Source organism: Centruroides vittatus, unplaced genomic scaffold, assembly GCF_030686945.1.
Source record: "Centruroides vittatus isolate TY-2023 unplaced genomic scaffold, ASM3068694v2 contig_364, whole genome shotgun sequence".
NCBI classification, from domain to species: Eukaryota; Metazoa; Arthropoda; class Arachnida; order Scorpiones; family Buthidae; genus Centruroides; species Centruroides vittatus.
The window spans coordinates 2,251,346-2,271,468 of record NW_027122188.1 but is presented as its reverse complement, the minus strand read 5'-3'; the positions used below and the strand labels follow the sequence as shown (position 1 = coordinate 2,271,468).

Sequence of the window (20,123 nt, the reverse complement as noted above, 5' to 3'; positions counted from 1 at the left end):
AAGTTAATTTCACCCATGTCATGTGATTAAACCGCGAGCACTGCTGTTTTTTTCCGGAGATAGTTACCTTTGTTTCGTGACATAATAAAAGTGGAGTTTCAAGAACAACCTCAAACATTAAATTTTGTCAGCGTTTAGGTAAAATACCTATGGAGACTTTAAAATTGCTGAGAAAGGTGTACTGTGATTCTACCATGGCGAAATCGAAATGTTGGAGGTTATTCTTGAAACTCCACTTTTATTACATCGCAGAACAAAGGTAACTGTCTCCAGAAAAAACAGCAGCGCTTGCGGTTTAATCACATGACATAGGTGAAATTAACCTGAACATGTAGAGGTGGTTTGGTAGAATCCATTTCATACGCTGTAACTTCAAATACATGCTTTTGTTGTCATAGATTACTGCAGTCCCCGAACTTTTGGATCGTACCACGTATATTATATATGTTGTTTTAGTAGTTTTCAGTGATTCTTTTTTTTATACCAATTTTTTTAGCAGGCTTTAACTTAAGTTTTACAGGTATATTGTTTTATCACATTATAGTAGTATTTTAAAGTTATTTTATTATTTAATTTCTATTTTTTATTTTATGTTAGTTTTACTGGTTTTATTCTTATTTTTTAAGTTAATTTTTGTTACTCCAACTGTCTTCAATAAATATATCATTTCAGGTAATCTAGTTTTTTTATGAGCTCTATGTGTGTGTAAGATAATAAATAGTTGTAAATTACCATAATTTATTTTATAGTTTTATCAGATATATATAATAAGGACTGATGAGGGGAAAATAGCCCAAATGCACATTCTTTTTACATCATAAAGTTTACATAGTCAATCAGCTGTTTTGCTGTATAATAAGTTTCATTATAATAACTCTGTCTTACTTCCGAAGACCAAAATTAAACATTATTTTAAAAAAATATTTTCAAGCTTTTCATTTTAGCTTTGAAAAATTTGTTCTTCATACAATCAAATTTTGCATAATCGAACTAGATCAAATAGTTCAGATGGTTTCCTAGAAACAAGATCACAAAGTTTATAATAAAAAACAAAGATTATCAGATAGATTTCTTAAAGTCATTAAATGAAAATTTTAGTTTAATATCTTTATGTAAGAGTTTCACCATTAAACATTTCAAAAATTGTAAAGTTTATCATATGCTCTACTATTAGGTTTAAGCCTCTGCTAGTTTTTTACACATGAAGACAGAACATACTTAACCTATCCCATGTTGAATTTTTGTCAATGCTAAACTTAATGAAAATTATAGATTTTTCAAAAAAATAATCGTGGCTATTGTATTGTACAAAATTATTTTTTTATTTTGCACAAACAAAATAGATATATTAATAGATGTAAAAACAAAAAAAAATTATATTTCGGAAGTTACTTTTAATATAAAAATTATAATGACTAGCGACATCTAGTTTAAAAAATGTTCCGATGCTGAAACAAGATATCTCAGGTCTACTGGTTGAGGTCATTCTGTTGCGACCAAAGATATGTCAGGAATACCAGGGAATAGGTTAAGTTTTGTATTAACAAAATATGTGGAAATTAAATTCTAATACCAACTATTTTGTCTGTATTATATTAAACATCATTTCATTCCACTATGTGTGACCCCTCACTAAAAATATGTTTAGAGCTATCTTTTCACTTTTCTTTTGTAAAAATGGTAAATTTGCATATATTCCAAAGAAATTAATCATAATTGTATTTGAAAAATAAAATATTTTTATATTTTTGGTTTAACTTCATAATGAAAATGATTTTATAATTGACATCTGAATATAGCAGAAAAATAATTTACTTCAAATCTGAAGATAAAAAAAAAAAAAGAAAATATAACATTCCAAACAATCAAGTAAACTATCAGTTATCTTTTTCCATTTATGATTAAATGACTAAAAATTACTTAGCTTTTATGATGATAATTTAATATTTTAATTTACATTTTGTATTGAATCAATATTCTTAACACACATTTAATCAAACTTTAATTATTTTAAATTTTTATTAGGAATTATATATGACTTTTTATTTTAAGATTCTAGTTTAACGTAAAAATTTCATGAATTTTATTAAATATGCTCATTTATAGAATCAAGAACAGGGAGATACACCTGGTCGAAAAGGAAGAAAAAATATCAGAAAATTGATATCTGATAAAAAATTGAGAGATGAAACTAAAGCTGCTGCCCAAGCTGAACTAGAACGAAAAAGGCGTATTTCAGAAAGACAAAAAGCAGTAAGTTTTACTGTTATATATTGAGAATAAATTGAAGTTATCTAACATTAAACTTTCGTCTTTTAGTACAATCACACTGTTATAGAAGTTACTGAGACTGGAGAGCGTGTAACAAAAAAACTAGTTCTAGAAGTTGATGAAGAAAACAAAGAAGAAATAATTCAAGTACATCCAAGTCTTATTGTTAAACTGAAACCTCATCAAGTAGAAGGTAATTCGATTTTCAAAATAATGTTTTTAGATCTAAATAAAAAAAATACAGTATAACCTTGTTTATCTGATATTGGATAATACAAAGTCTTCTTTATTATGAAGTCATTTTTCAGTCTCATGAGCAGAGAGAGGGATTTTAATGTAAAGCTGTTTGGTTAATATGTAATACAAAGTGCAGTTTGGTCTCCAGAATATGAGTGTCTTGCTGTTTGGGTTGGTTAATACGAAGGTAATACATACCATAACTTTTAAGATGTCATGAATCTGAACTGGACATTGACTTTGGTGTCAAGTACAGTCATTGTTTAGTCATGACACTTAATGTCTGCAGCCTATGCATTTTAGGCTCACATGCATTTTCACTTTGGGAAAAGACTAAGCAGGAATGCTGATTTTTGCAAACGATTGGAAATGGCAAAATGCAAGTACACAGACTTATCACTAGAGATGAAACTTAAAATCATGGAAGAAATTAAGAAGATAGGAAAGCTGAAAGTAACAATAGCAAACATGTTCAGTGTGCTACAAAATACTATTTTGATGATTTATAACATTTAGAAGATAGTACAAAGAAAAGAAAATGCATTGGCAGAGAAAATTTAAGAGTTTAGAAGATGGCCTTCTGGAGTGGTTCTGGCATATGTCTGCATTGAACATGCCTTTATCTGGCCAATGATCAGAAGAAAAGGCTGATGTTATTAGACTTAGGTTGTGTATAGATAGCTTCAATTGCAAGAAAGGTTGGATTCAATGTTTTCAGGTTAGTTTTTACAAGAGACTTTTATTTATTATGTCTTATAATTTGGTATCTTTTTTCTTTCAAATACAGTAAAAGAAACAGCAAGTTTGTATTAATTTGCTTAGAGAATTTTACAGCAATTTTAAACAACAAATTATCAGATGACTCAGACATATTATTGTGGGGGAAATCATGATGTTATTGAACACCTGCAGGTTCAACATTTTGTGATAAAATTAATTAAGCAAAAATATAACAAAATTTGAGTTTCAATGTTAATCCTATAGTAATGCTATGGAGATTACTGTAAAAACGATTTTTGATGAACAAAATGTAAACAACAAAAAATCTATCCCATTTACATGATTAAAATTTTGTGAGGTAGTAGTAAATAGATTGCAAATTTCAACAGATATTCATTTTAAAAACTTGCATGTTAATTTTTTGCATGGGAACAACTTAAAATCAGAATGCTTGGGCACCACATATGTCATCAACAAGTGGTTTTAACACTTTTAAATAGCCAATAGCAGATTTAAACTTTATAAAGCCTCATAAACTTATGGAATTAAAATCATTTGCAGCAAAGACATGGTATAACATGGCACTGTGTCTCTGAAGAGTCAGTATTGGTTAACAAGGAGGTAGTGGATGACTGGAAGACAGGTCACAAATTTATTTTAGATTCATCTATACGTTTAATATGAATGAGATTGTTTGGTAGGCTGATTCCTAATAAGACTTTTCTGGGAAAGCTGAGCAAGGAACAACATGGATGGGACTGAAAAGCTTTGATCTTTGGTTGTTGACAAATCAGTGAAATCCAGGTACTTCAAAAATCTAAGCCACAACACTTTCCTTGTGATTATACTGTAAATACCATAAACTAAGTCAAAACACAGATCTCCCAAGACTAGCTTGTGAAATTAGATACAGATGGCATGCTACAAAAGGAATATGTCTCCGGACTGATGTACTCAAAGGTATGTCTGTGAAAACACAAAGCTACTCTATCTTCCAGCAAACACATCATCTCTGTTGTAGCCAGTAGACCAGAGCATAATCCATCATTTGAAATACTTATTGAGGATGACTGATAAAATATTCAGTGTGGCATGTAGAAGACAAAGAATACCTTGCCTCCATAATGGAGCATTCTCAATGCACTAAGGAATGTGTCTTATTACTGAGAAAAAGTTATATCTGAAGTGATTTTCAATTGCTTTAGGAAGGCTGCTTTTATTTTTTTTAAAAAAAATAGATGTGGAAAATGAGCCAGAAATAGGCTATGAAGATCTTGTAGAAGAATGGACAACTCTACAGGAATCATTAAATCTTTAGTCTGGTTTTAGAGACTACATCCAAATTGATAATGAGTTGACAACCAGTTAGATTCCCATGAAGGAAGAATTAGTGAGAAAAGACATTAACATCAAGGGAGAAAATGAAGTGGAGGCAATAGATGATGAAGTAGAAGAAGCAGGTTATAGCTTACTGCCATAAGCACATGCTGAGAATGCACTGGCAGTGCTGTAAAATGTGTTAATGTGTTTGATTCACTGCCAGAACTTTTGAGTCATTTTGACAAGTTCAATGATCTTGTCAAAATGTCTGAAGTTGAAAGAACATATATAAGACAAAAATAATGCAAATGGATATTGATTCATTTTTCAACTGACTTTAAAATATAGCTTATATTAATAAAATATCACAGCTTTATTAGTCAAACTATGTACTCTAATTGTTTTTATTAATGTTTTCAGCATATTGTCATGCCATCTTAATTAAAATACAGCTGTGATTTAAGTTATCTGCTGAGGGGCAGAAACATCACGTTTGAATTGAATTTAGTTAAAATGAACCAAAATATTCATTATATCTGCATTTTTTTTAGTTTCCTGAACTTCATAATAAAGAGGTTATACTGTATGTACAAAACTAGTAAACTAGTATTGATTATAATTGCTTGTTTATTTGAAGGAAATGTAATAATGGTAAAACATCACTAATCTAACAAAAAGTTAATTAATTTCATTTTAAGTATGTACAGTATGTACATTACTTAAATAGTATGCAAATATGAAATCAATAAATTAGGAAATGACGAACACCTAATTAACAAAAAAATTATATGTACATTCAAACCATAATTTAACACCATCATTTGATTATTTCTGAAATTTGCACTAAACTGAAGAACCTGAAAGAATGAGAATTATAATTCTCATTGTTTTAGGTTACTTAGTATAGATCTTATTGGGCCACTGTTTTCAAATTTCAGACCTTAGAATTCCAAATGTACGGATGAATGCATTGATACATTTTTCCATCCATCCTTTCTTAATCTTGAGAATAGAGTTAAGACCAGATATAGACAACTTAGGGCCAGCAGCCCTGATTAACTATATACTAACTTAATTCAAATTATTTAGTATAAATTTTGATAATTCAAAGCTAGTATATTTTATATTTCAAAAACAAAACTTTAAAAAAGAAAGTTGCATGTAAATCAACTGACATAGTTATCCACAAGATTCATATGTTCTATAAACTGTTGGGTAGAGGCAAAATTGTCAGGTTTTAGTTTTAGATGATTTTCAGATCTATACATTTACAGTGATTAAGCATTGAAACTATGCAAGTTTATATTTAGCATAAAAAGTTGACATTGAAAAGAAAATGTGATATTGATGCTTCTAAAACTAGTTTAATATCAAAACAAATAATTTTGGCTTGAATTTCTACAGATGATTGAATTAAAAAGACTCAATGATATATCATTGTTTTACAGTGTTAGCTTTTAAAAAAGATATGCATTTTATTTTTAAGCTTAAAAACTTTTGTATTTAGATTTTAACAGTTGAAACTAAATTGTGTAAAACCTTTGCTTACATTGTTGTTTTTTAAGTTTTGTATTTACTTTTGTATGCTCTTCATTTGATTATATATTTGTATATTACAAATAGAGAGACTATTTCTTCAAGTTCTCTGTGTTTCTTGTATATTTTGGAAATAAATAAATTTTTTTGTTGATGCTTCTGAAAATGAAATGACAGTTCAATTCAAAATGTTTTTTATTTAAATATTAAAATGTATAATTTAGCTGACTGTTTAATCATTATATTATAAATACTATGCAATATAGAATAGTGTCAAAAAAGATTTGCAATAATGAAATCAAATTGCATTCAGAATGAAAACAGAGTTTTCTCTAAAGTAATAAATTGTTATAATTAATAGAGAATCATTTCCAAAATCCTGTTGTTGCTGGAATTTCTTTAAGTCATTAGCAAACATAAGTAGAATATCATTATCATTATACAATCTGATATAATTAGAACATCATTCAATAAAATATTTTTTTTTTCTATCCACAGGTGTCAAATTTATGTGGGAGGGCACAATAGAATCGTTAAAACAATTGAATTCTACTCCAGGATCCGGATGCATTTTGGCACATTGTATGGGTTTGGGTAAAACATTACAGGTTATTGTTTTTACTCATACATTATTGACAAATGAATTTACTAAAAAAGTTATAAGAACTTGTTTGGTCATATGTCCATATAATACCATACTAAATTGGGCTCAGGAATACGAAACATGGTTGGATGAAGATGAACTCAAACTAAGTGTAAGTTTTTTATTAATAGATATCTTTAAAATCTCTATTCTTTTCTTCTCTATTCTTCTTTAATTAATGAATTATCAAATATTCTTTTGATGTTTATTGTTTTCTTTAAGTCACTTGAGTTGAAAAATACAAATACAGTAGAGCGTTGTTTATCCGAAAGCTGGTCAACCAAAACGTCAGTTAACCGAAAGCTTTCCAGTCGGACTGTGTCATGCTGAATCGAACGTTTTTGATACTAGATTAACTTCTAAAGTATAATTTTTTTGTTTTTATATTTTTCAATATATTCATTTTGTTTGTACAAAATAAAGAAATAATTTTTAACAATATGAATAGCCTCAATTATTATTATAAAAATTTTTGTTAGGTTTAAAATTGATGAAAATTCAACACGAAGTGACACGCAATGGAGACAAATTTCAACATCAGATAGGTTAATATATTTTTTTGTACATAATCGGATATTCAAAAAATCGGTTATCCGAACAACCCCAGTCCCCAATTGATTTGGATAAACAACGCTCTACTGTACTTTGTTTTTACCAGTTGCTTGTTATGCTGTTTGAGAAATAAGTTTAATAAGAATAATTTTAGTGAAAATGATTAATATTTTGGAATCAAAAGTTTTAAATTTTACATATTATATAAATAATAGAAGTGTTTCAAAATAAAAACAAAATTATTTCCCTATTATTATACAGGGTGTCCCTATAAAATTATCTGACTAAGATGATGAAAGATTAATAGTGTAACTTTCATAGGGGATATCTAAAAGAGAAAGATCACACTCAGAACTAAACTCAAACTGAAGGAAAGTATTCACAGAAGCTTTTAAGTTGTTAACATTGGTATTTTACACAAGGTCAGTCTGAATATGATTATGCTTACACAAAGGTCCATACACAATGACACCAGCATTATCTGTAAGTTTATGTATGTTTAAGTAATGTTAAAATAAAGTTTCTAATGAGTGTCCTTTTACTTCATTTGTATCGTTTTCAGGGAGTGAATTTGATTTTACATGGGCCATCCTGTATAATAATATAAAATTTTTAAACACAAAAACAATAGTATAGCAGAAAAATTTTGATATTAAACTGTAAATAATTTAATTTCTTTTAAAATAACTTTAGATAAAATGATTTTAAAGTTTTAATATTAGATAAAATTGTTTAAATAGAAAATTAAAAAAAAAAAATTGACTGCTTCTAATAAGCTTCAAAAATTTAATACAAAGTATTTTCTTATGTAAATTTTTCATAAAATATAAATACAAAATTTGATATTGCTAGTTATTTGGGAATTAAGATAGAATAAATTTAAATTATTTATGGATATTTAATATAAGTTTATTTATTTATTTCCTCTTGAAAATTTGCTGTAGAATGGTTTTTTTTTAATACAAATTATTTTTTAAATTTTGTACTTTATGAGGTGCTGTTTTTTTAACAAAATAAAATATATTGAAGGAACACTTGAAATCAATGATTTCCTATAATGATTCCTATAAAGATCATTATCCAAAACTTGAATATAATGATTTCTTAATAAAGAAAATATGAAATAAGTTTTAGAATTGATTCTTAGATTGTTTTAAAGGTTTAAAACTTCCTGGTAAAATTTGCATATAATTGTTGTTAAGCTGTATAAATAAAAGTATAATTAAAGAAAACTACAATTTGCTCATAATTTTACTTTTACATTTTTAGACTGTTTATACAGGGTGATTTATATAGACCTGAATCCAAATGTTTTTATTATATCTAGCACTCAATGCCTTCAACATAAGTGGTGGTATACTTCCTGAAAATCTAATTGATTTCCATTCATTCACTTAAGATTTATAATAAAAAATTTGGGTTTGGTTATACGAATCTCCATGTATATAAAATGTTTGTGTAACATACATAATAACTCAAAACTGACAGATATATAACAAAATAATCAACCTATTTCTTATCAGAGTTGTTTAATGGGAAGTAAATAATTTTTAATCATCTTTGCAGGGTGTCTGTTGGTCATGAAAGTCACAAAAAAGTCACGAATTTTATGAACAAGTCACAAATTTTTTCATCAATAATTACGAGAGAAAAATTTTTCCAGTTTGTAAAAGGAAAAAAATAAATTATTTACAAAGAGTAAATGATCAATAACTAATGCAAAATGTTGAATATTCATTCTATATCTAGATATTGGATACTAAACTATTTATTACTTTAAAATCAGATAACTGGCTACCCACAAAATATTAATATACAATTTAGTTACACAAGTAAGTTACATAAAATCTTTGTGATAAAAACAATTCATGCAATTATTTTAACTTATTTGACTAGGCTAATTGCATGAATTGTTTTTATCACAGACAAAGATTCTGTGTAACTTACAAGCTTATTAGAGAAAGCCAACACAATACACAATTTACTTTCATGAAGGTAATTTGATTCTCATTTCTGTGTTATAACATGAGAACAATGAAATGAACAACTAAGCACAAGCAATCAAAGGCAAACATTATTAGAACAGGATGAGGGTCAATAACAATAAATTGTTTTTGATGCATGCTTTATGAATTTATTTATTGAAATGAAAATTTTAGAAAGAATTGTAACATTTATACTTTCTAATTAAAGGAAATCCTCATTAATATGATATTTAAGGGTTGAAATAATCATGACTTCTTATTAACTGAAATTTACATATATCTATATATTATGCCAAATGCCATGTAACAGATGTAATTTATTAAGCAAATGGAATATGGCTACATATACATTAATTAATAATAGTAATAATATAAATAAACTGCAAGTAAACAGCACATCTGGTGAGAACCTCACAGGTTGCCAGATAGGTTTTATAAATGTAAAGTAGAATTCCTCAAAATGTAGCCTAAATTATTTTTAAAGTGGCACTAAAAAGTAATAAGTCACTCAAATACAGTAACCTAGAATCCTATAAATATCTCAATGCTATTTGAACTAGAGTTTCTCATTTCCCGGTCTTTTGCTTGTCCTGGGATTCCAGGATAAAAGTGAACTGTTTCCCGAGATCCCGGGAAATCCCAGAACAAAATTAATTATTTTTAAAATATACAAAATATCATGAAATCAAATGATTAAATTACTTTAAAAAACAAAAAATAATTATATACGTTCTGCAACATCCAAAATCATAATAATAATGCTGTGTAAGATATAAATTAAAAATTACTTTTGAATTACGTAGAAATTTTCACAAATAGAAAAAATTTATTAAAGTTTGCTGGAAACTGCATACAACAACAAAAAATGACTTGGAATTGAGTTGAAAATTTAAAGAAAAATGAATTTAGATCAAACTTTTAACTTAAAAGGTAATTTTTGATTTTTTAAATAAAATATAATACAAAATATTGTAAATTTTTATAAGATTTTATAAAGGAAAGGTGGTCAATACTCCGATCACTCAATCTAATTCTTATTTTAGTAATGAAAAGTCTTGCTACCAAGAATGCCTTTTCTGATTCAATTGATGTGATTGGAATCGTGTTTAATGCATTTAAGAGAAGACAAATATTATGTGTTTTTCACCTGTATCCTGAAAGATTTCTAGTACGTTTTTGAGATTGTAGTACTTCTTTTGTTCCCTATTATTCTTGATTTGTCTACCTCAACTACTTTAATAGAAACATCATAGCCCAATAATTCGGCAGTTCATTTGTCTTTAATAATCAGGTTATGAAGAAAAACTTCATACTTGCAGACTTTGTACTCGTTTGTATCCTTGCCCAATTTGCACAACTTGGCATTACGCAGTCATTGAAGCTACTGGGCATAGTTAAAAATTAAGACAGCATAAGCACAATTATTCCAGATATTACTGGTAAAGAATTTTGAGAGTCCTGCCACAAATAAGCTACATATTGATTATTGACCATTTGTGATGTGCCATAATGAGCAAAAATTTAAAAAAAAACTAATAAGTAGGTTTAAAATTAATAAATACAAATGTATTCTGAGAGTTTATGAGTTAATTATACTTTCTATATGCAAAATTTCCTCAACCTTAACGTAAAATAAGAAAACAGTGAATTTTTAAGAAATTTGCAGGATTTCCCGGGATAAGATGAATTTCCCGGGTTAAAAAAACAGCTGGGATCCTGGAATCACGTTTGAGAAACCCTAATTTGAACATTTGCTATTCGTAGACTGTGAAAACTTGATGTCAGAATCTCTAACACGCACTTCTCTAGTTAACAAAAACTTTTATTTAAACAGAAAGGAACACTACAACTTCACCCAGATCACTTTAACTGCACGATGGAACTTTCTAGACTTCACATTGGATATTTAGAAGGCAAGTATAACTGGTCGACTTGGAAATATAAAATTTAAATCATGTTAAGGAGTATTCCTGGTGCATTGGATATTGTGAAGGAAAAATTTCGAAACCGGAAGAATTTGATTCTGATACTTCAAACGAATAAAGAACAAGGTATGAAAAAGAATTATTAAATTTTACTAATTACGATAGTAGTCCCTTATTGGTTTTAACTTGCAATTTGTCTGAAGAAATTTTAAAGAAAGTCATGCATTTTACAATAGCACCAGATGTTTGGTTAGAATTACATAGATTATTCAAAGGTGTCTGTGAGGACAAGGCTTACAATCTTTGTATGAGATTTTTTGGTTATAAATGTCAAGTTGGAGATGATATGGCCAGCCATTTATCAAAACTAAAAAACATTTGGAATGATTTGAATGTAGAATTGACAAAGGATGAAGGAATGGAAAAGTTGCCAGATTTATTGTTAATTTGTAAAGTCTTAGATACTTCACCTGACAACTATTTTTCATTTAAATCAAGCTGGCTTCTTATTTTAAAAAACCAGTTTGTACCATAAATAATTTAACTGTTCAATTGTGCTTGTATGAAAGAGCTTTAGTTTGTATAATGAAAACGAAAATCAGGAGGTCTTAGTTACTAAGAAGCTGTTCAAATCTAAACCAGTGGGAAAATCTAGTTCGGATCTAGTTTGTCACTATTGTCACAGATCTGGTCATGAAATGAAGTATTGTTTTAAAAGGAAAGCAGACAGTAAAACTAAACAAAAAGGTAGGGGGAGCTCACAACAAAAACATTTAGTGTTGCCACGAATCAACAGATGAAAATGTTAATATTTTCTTTATTTTTGAACACTTTCCCTCATTGAATGATCTGTTGGATATCCATGTTCTTGCAAAGTGATTCAAGTCTTGGTTTGTGTAGTGGTTTTGTCATTATGTCAGCTGTCTGGAATTCTGTGGCCACTCTCTTTGCCACAATGGTTCTATCGCTGTACTAAACATATTAAAACGAGACATTTCTTTGTTCATGAGCTAGTTACTGATGGAACCATTGTGGTGAAGAGAGTGGTCACAGAATTCTAAGTAGCTGACATAATGACAAAACCACTACACAAACTAAGACTTTAATCACTTTGAAAGGACATGGGTATCCAACAGATCATTCAATGAGGGGAAGTGTTCAAAAATAAGGAAAATATTAACATTTTCATGATCTGTTGATTGGTGGCAACACTAAATGTTTTTGCTGTAAGCTCACCCTACCTTTTTTGTTCTATTCTTACCGCCTTTTTCTTCAGACGTAGACGAACTGTGTGAAGTTGTAGTGTTCCTTTTTTGTTTAAATAAAAGTTTTTGTTAACTTGAGAAGTGTGTGTTAGTGGTTCTGACATCAAGTTTCATCATAGCCCAATCTTGCAATCTAAAAAACCAGCTGTATTTAACGAAATAAGAGAAAAAAAAAGGTAGTCCACAATTAAGGTGACACTTGAAAATTTGTTACTGTAAAAGCAGAGTTATATTGACCAGATGAGGGTTGCTCTTGGTCTATTGTTCTCTTCTAGCATGGAGGCACTTTTTTCTAAATGAGTGAGTTAACATATGCATATTTATAGTTTGGACAGAATTTTCACTTTGAATTTTGAAGTAGCCATATTTTTAACTAACCAAATTCCTTAACATGTAAATCTCTATATCCCCAGCTGGGACAAAAGTACAGTTATGAACTAATGGGATTTTGAACTATCCAATTAACGAGGATTTCTGATATATTCTTATATGTGTAGAGAGAAATTTAAACATTGCAGATTTTATCTCTTGAGAAAATCTTTAACCTCAAAAAATACACTTTGAAACATTGAACATAAAAGGTGACATTGTATTTTCTGTAGAGGGTTTGGGGTTTTCTTCTACATCTCTCATTTTGACATTATCTTTGTTTGTGTTGCTTTATCAGAAAATACTTCATCCCAGTGTATCAAATACTCAGCACAAGTGATTTTAATGGCTGTTTTTTTTAATGGAAATCCTCTTGTTGGTCTTTCATCTGCACCAGGCTTCAAATAGCTTCTAGCTCTATCTCTTCTGACGTCTGTGATAGACATTGGATATAGTTTCACTGTTTTATGTAGGACATAAGTATTTACTACACCCTGTCTACATCTCTTGTGACAATATATCATTTTTCTCCACAGATAGCTATTGATATTTCTCTGTAAGACAATCATGCTGATCTACATCACTCATGTAATTGTTATAATCTGCAAACACCTTTTTTTTGTGGAACATAAATGTATTTTCTTTTACCAAACTCTGCCTTTTTACAAATGTCATTGGTTCAATATAATCAATTTATCATTCAAATCATCATCATCATCATCAATCATATCATCCAAATCAGGTGGAAGAGCAATAATATCTGATTCAATATCATTAGAAAAAAGACATTTCTGGACTTTCTCCATTGTTTTAAACCCTAGTCACTTCATTCTGAAGGAATTATAGATTAATGCAATTTGAACTGTTCTTGTTTGAGAACGGTTCAAATTGAATGAAATTTGAAATGGAGAAACTATCAATTCTATATTCATATTATGACAAGAAAAAAGGATATTTCTAAATAAAAAATAAATAAATCTTAAAGGATAAAATTCTTACCAGCAAAGTTTAAAATATACTGATCACTCAAAATTTCAGAGTTTGACTCATGTTGAAACATACTATTTAAAACTGAAACAATATGTATCACTCTAAGAGGTAGAAAACAATTGAAAGAAAAGCCTGTTTATACCATTAGTGCTCTGTCCTTTAATGAAGTGGGGATCTAATGGGTTAAACCAATTCTCCATGAGGTAAAGAAGAAAGTTAATTCAGTATTCTGTGCCTTTTTTTAGAATAATTATAATAAAAATAATGGAAATTTTAAAATTATTAATGATCTTAAAAATATATTGATTTTCTAATACATTTTAAAATATGTCGATTGAAAAATAAAGTTGTTAACTCTTCTGGATATTTTTTGAATTTTTTATTTTTATTAACATGTTTACTGCATCATAACAGGAAAAGAATCAGTGTGTGTCAAATATTTTTTAATATAATACACTAATTTTATAAAAATATTGCCAGAGCAATAAGTATTTAAACAGAAAATGCTTTTTATAATACATCAATACATTTTATTTATCCAATGTGTTTGTTTAATGATATGCTGATGACATTTGAGCAAAATTTTTTTGATTTTCATTACATGTAATTTCTTACTTCTTGATTATAACTGTTCTAATATATCAAAGATCAAGGGCACATTATTGCCAGATTTATTATGGTGTCTTTGGATAGTTTGATTTTTTATTTTTAGTTTTAATTCTAAAAGATTATTTATAATTATTTTGTATGATAAAATATCTACACTGATTTCTTTTAATTCTATATATTTATATAAGATTTATTTCATTTTTTTCAGAATGTGCTTTTCTATAAAATTAAAATAAATCAATTTTCTAGTTATATTCTCAAAAAATAAAATTACTACTCATTCCTACTACCAGATTCATTCTTTAAGATTCTTTCTTCAACATTATATCATTTAAACTCACTTTTAAAAACAGCTGGGAGATAACAGATATAAAAATTGTATATTCTGAAACTGTGTCCTCATTTCTTTGGATGATTTGTTATCACTACTAGGTGCTTAAACAGACACTTGGCAATTCTATCATCAACTTTTATTTGGGAAATTTTTATTTGTCGAGATGTGTTTCGGGCCTATGCCCCTCATCTGTTGGCTACATAATAAAAACACGTAAGAATAATCTTGATTATAAACGTACTCTAAACCTTAAAGTGTTCTAATAATGAAATACAGGTCACCCCCGTATAACACGGGAGTTATGTTTCAAAAAGTTGCCATGTTATGCAAATCCGTGTTATACAAAACAAAGAACTAGTACGAAAAGGGGGGTTAGGTTCCAAAAATTAAAAAACATGCTACTATATTTTCATAAATAAGATAAATATCTTTATTAAAATTTTCTTAAGTGATACATATTAATATAAATTAAACAATGTTTTCTTTGTCTTCACTAAGCACTGTTAACTGAAAATTTTTTATCTATGTAGCCAAAAATGAGACACAATTAAAGTCTTAAACTATACTTGTAAAGGTTTGGATTGTCCCAACGGTCGGAGGCGTGGTTCAATGCCTAAAAACCGGTGACTGAATAAAGCAAGCATGGAATAAGGGAAAAACGTCTGGCAACATCAAAAGCAGAAGTGTTGAGATCTGGCAACAAGTTTCAAGAAAGACCACGTGTATCGACAGAAGGCGGGAAAAGAAAATTTACATACTGTACTTAAGTACTAATAGTTCTTGAAAATTATGCATTAAAATCTGATAGTCCGTACACGCTCCAATGAAAAATGTCAAATGAGGTATCTTTCGCACTTAAGAGTTTTATCACGTTTATTGAACTCTTGTACGGGGATTTCCCTATTTTCAAATTAGATAAAGTTTGCTTTTAATAGTTTTTATTACATTTCAGGTTGTACGAGGGTTTAACCCAATTCTCGAACCGTGTCACACCCTGTTATACGGGGATGTTCCCAATTCTCGAACCATATTAGAGTGAATCCGTGCTATAGAAGTGCTGTGTTATATGGGGTTACCTGTATATTTAATAGAGAATAGGTAATTTGAAATAAGTTGTACCTTTGAGATGTTCAGCGAATGAAAAATAGCCCTTATTTACAAAAAGTTTAAATGTAAGCGCAATTATAACTTTAAAAATTTTTAAGACATTTTTAACCGTAAAGATTTTAATAACGGAATGTATTTAACAGTGAATTAAAATATGATGTATTTTAAATTATCATATTACAAGATATCCTGGGAAGTAATGGTATGTTTTTATTATGTAGCCGACAGATGAGGGGCTTACGCCCGAAATGCATCTCAGCAAATAAAAAATTCCCAAATAAAAGTTATGATAGAATTGCCAAGTGTCTATATAAGCACCTAGTAGTGATATCAAATCATCCAGATATAAAAATATTACATATAGATAATAATTGAAAACAGGTATTTTCAGTTGTAAAGAATTCTAATTCATTCATTAATTAAAGGGTACATATAGTGAGAGGTTTTAAACAGTAAATTATTAGTTAAGTTGAATAAAATTGAACTAAATTATTAACATATTGGATGAAAATGCAACTTTAATTTAGTCTATAATTCTGATATCATGTTTATAAGAAAATTATAAATTATCTAAAAATACCAGAAGTAAGAAATTAAAAATAATGAAAATCACTTGTATAATAAAATGTTGAAAATATTCTCTGGAAAAAAGAATTATGTCAAAAATAGGAGTTTAACATTCAAATATTTTATATGAAATATGTATTAGGAAGATAATTTATGATATACTTGGCATATTGTGCAGCAGTGAATGTGTTAATATTAGATAAAATGAAATGATAAGTATTATATATTTTCTAATTTTTATAGGTTTTTGAATTAGCAAGTGTTAAAGACAATTATCGCAGAGCTAGTTGTTTGGAAGAATGGAAAGAAAAAGGAGGCATCATGATAATGAGTTATGATATGTTTCGTCGTCTTGTTCAAGAAAATACCAAAACAATACCTAAACAGTTAAAAACTATATTTACATCCACACTTTTAGATCCTGGTTAGTAATAGTTTATTTTTTCTGTTGTTTATTTCTCAAGTTTATTGAATGAAAGATATTCAAAGAAAATATTTAAAACACTTTAAACTGAAATGTTGTAATTGATTATTTTTTTTACTCCTAAAAATGAAATAATTGCTACATGAAAAATACAAAGTTTATTATAAAAAAATATATAAGAATGATTTTCTGAGAGTTGCAAAAGACAAAATTTTTTCTCTGTCTGTATTCATGTAATCAAATTTCAAAGTTTTTAAATAGAGGAAATATAGCATGTTTGATTTTTTAAATTTTCAAGAAATGTTATCATTAGGAAATTTTTTAATGAAAATACATTTATTAGATTTAATTTTTTATAATTTAGTTTTTAATAATACAGTGCCTTTTGGTTTGCAATATTATGAATTTACCAGTTTGAAAATTTTTTAGTAATTGGGCTGCGTTTTGAAAAAATTGTAGACCTATAAAGTTCCACTGTCATTCACTTTCTTTAATATCAAGAACAGAGTCAGATAGATGAAAGCCATAACTAGTTACAGAAAGATTAGAGGCAGAAGGTCCCAATTAATTATATATGAACTTCCATTGCAAACTGGAAGTGATGTTACTTCAATTCAAAAATTTTTTCCTGAAAGGAGTAAGACTGTCATGACTCTATTGCTAATGCAAAAGTGTGATGTACAGGAGCAAGACACTGCTGATTTGAAGGTGGAGAACATATATTTTAAATTAAATAGATTAAAAATTGAATCCCATCATTGCGACAATGTCACATTAAATAATTGCTCATTTTTTTGTTATTTTTTCAAAATTCTTAAATCATAATCCTATTTATTGAAAGATGCTTTGAAGAAATTTTATTATTTATTAAGTTAAACGTAGTCTTGGATTTAAACTTGCTAAGGACAGTTTTACTTCGTTTTTTGGTAAAAATACTTCAAAACTTTAAAACTAAAATCATTGTTCATCCATCATCCAGAAATATTGAAAGTAAAGCAATGGTTAAAACTAAACTCAAAAATATTTTTGAATGGCTCTAACTCGAAAATATTCATTGAAGAAGATACAAGTGATTACAGGCCTTCAAAATAATCCTCTTCCTTATCAATGCACTCTTACCAGTGGCACAGAAGTGCTTGGATTCCGTTTAGAGTTCCCTTCTTATTGAGCATCTGAGTCTGTCGGGTCACATCTCTTCGGAGCTCTTCCTGCATTGGAAAACACACCTCTGAAGGGGTTCCTTCAGCTTGGAGAAGAAATCGGAGTCAGGTGGGCTCAGATCAGCACTATAAGCCAGGTGGTGGAGCTGTTCCCAGCCATATTTTTTCAGAAGTTTGATGATCGGTGAACTGATGTGCGGGCATGCATTATTGTGCAAAATCAACACACCACTTTGCAACATTCCTGGACACAGTTTACAAATTTTTGGGTGCAAGACATTCTGAAGAAAGTTTTTGAAGTAAGCTCTAGTGACACTAGTGCCCGTTGGAACTCGATCTGTGGCGATTACGCCCCATTTATCATAGGCAAAGATCATCATTTCTTTCATTTTCGACTGTTGGCGATGAACTTTTTGTGCTCCTGGCAAACCAGGACTCTTCCAAACATCACTCTGAGACTTCATTTTGGGCTCAAAGTCACATATCCAGGTTTCATCAGTTGTGATGATGTGATTGAGGAAGGTTTTACCTTCATTTTCATAACGTGCAAGCAATTTGCATGCAATTTCCAAACATGTTGCTTTCTGTTCGGCTGACAGGAAGTTTGGTATCCTGACAGACTGTTCTCGTTGTCTTTTCGAATTTTTGGCATTCTCTCTTTAAACAAGTCTCACTACCATATGATATCAACGTGTTCTTAAGACTTTAATGTACACACTGACGCTTCGATCAGCTGTCTACATTGCCTACAACACCTGCTAGAGCACGGTGTGCAATACTTTTGGGACAACCCTCGTATCCAACAGAAAATCATTTTTGTAATGTAAATTATTATTAAAGAGTTTATTACTATTGTTGAACAATACTTTGGGATATCCACCAGATTTAGGAAAGGTAAAGATAATCTGATATAAAATTTCAATTTATGATACCAAATATTATCTTTTCAATCATTAGTCATTAGTAAATTTAACAAGATGCTGCAAAATAGTAACATGCCTTTCAAAGAATAGTGGTTATTCTATAGTATCTCGAGGACATCATTCATACAAGTTCCAAGCATGCATTCTTGTTGTTTTGGAAAGTCAACTCAACGTCTATGAATGAAATATGGCAGAAAGTGACCTAAATGTATATGTGGGAACGCCGAGAGGTAGGACGGAGTCGTGCCTCCTTCTTCTTGGCAAACAGGTCGGCAAGACTCACCCCACTGTCAAGGATGGCTAAATTTTTCGCGATATCCCGACTCGTCGGGATTGGGTAATTAATTGTCAGGTCGAGTGGAGGAAGTGTGGGGGTTCGTCGATAAGTTTACGGCGATATTTGAATAAACGGACCCTGGATGAAAACACATGACGATTTATTTAGACGGACAAACAAAATACAGAAATCTAATGCGTCCCGTCCCTAATCGTGGGAGAGAGAGAGTTTACAAATATTGGGGGGATCATACCTCGTCTTCTGATATCTCGGTTGGAATCGAAGGTAAAATCGTCGCGGCTCTCCGGTCGTGGAGGTAAACAGGAGGATCAGTCAGAGCGGCTTGTCGTCGGCGGGCTTCGGGGGTTCGGCCCTCGATTCTCGGGACTGATCCTACGGGTCGGGCGTCTTATGTGGACCTTCAGCGACCTCGTTCTCAGATATCTCCCCCCTTTATATACTCCAGGTCTCGTCCGCTGCAATTACCAATTGCGACGGAGGGTGATGAGTCGATCTCCGTGACTCAGAAGTCGGATCTGGAGAGGAGGGAAACGAGTTTGACGGCGGAAGGCTGCACATCCTTTGAATCTTGATCGCTATCTCCAATTTTGATCGCTATCGCCCAAGGGGATTTGAACAATAAAATGTTAAAATCAGTTGGGCCGGTTTAATACGGTCCTCACATATACATGATATTGAAGGCCCTGTTACGTAAAACTTACTAGTAATCAACTATTAGTTACAAACTAAAAGACTTATAATACAAGTAGCTTGTAGCTGATTATAAAGCTATGTTTATTGTATGCATATGTGACAAAAGGGTTGGCACCAGATCGGTGATGCCTATGTCAGGACTGACACCACTGTGTCTTTTGGACTGACACAGAAACCGTAATTGCTCAATGTGAG

General features: G+C 29.8%; 1 protein-coding gene across 1 annotated transcript in view; it reads left to right on the top strand.

The window, feature by feature from the left end:
- Positions 1-20,123, top strand: part of LOC136975108 (transcriptional regulator ATRX homolog) — a 162,927-nt gene that overhangs the window by 90,398 nt on the left and 52,406 nt on the right. The window contains exons 9-12 of the mRNA XM_067270115.1: positions 2,107-2,253; positions 2,320-2,464; positions 6,583-6,839; positions 16,674-16,854. Coding sequence (XP_067126216.1) covers positions 2,107-2,253; positions 2,320-2,464; positions 6,583-6,839; positions 16,674-16,854 — 730 coding nt within the window. The remainder of the gene's footprint in view (positions 1-2,106; positions 2,254-2,319; positions 2,465-6,582; positions 6,840-16,673; positions 16,855-20,123) is intronic.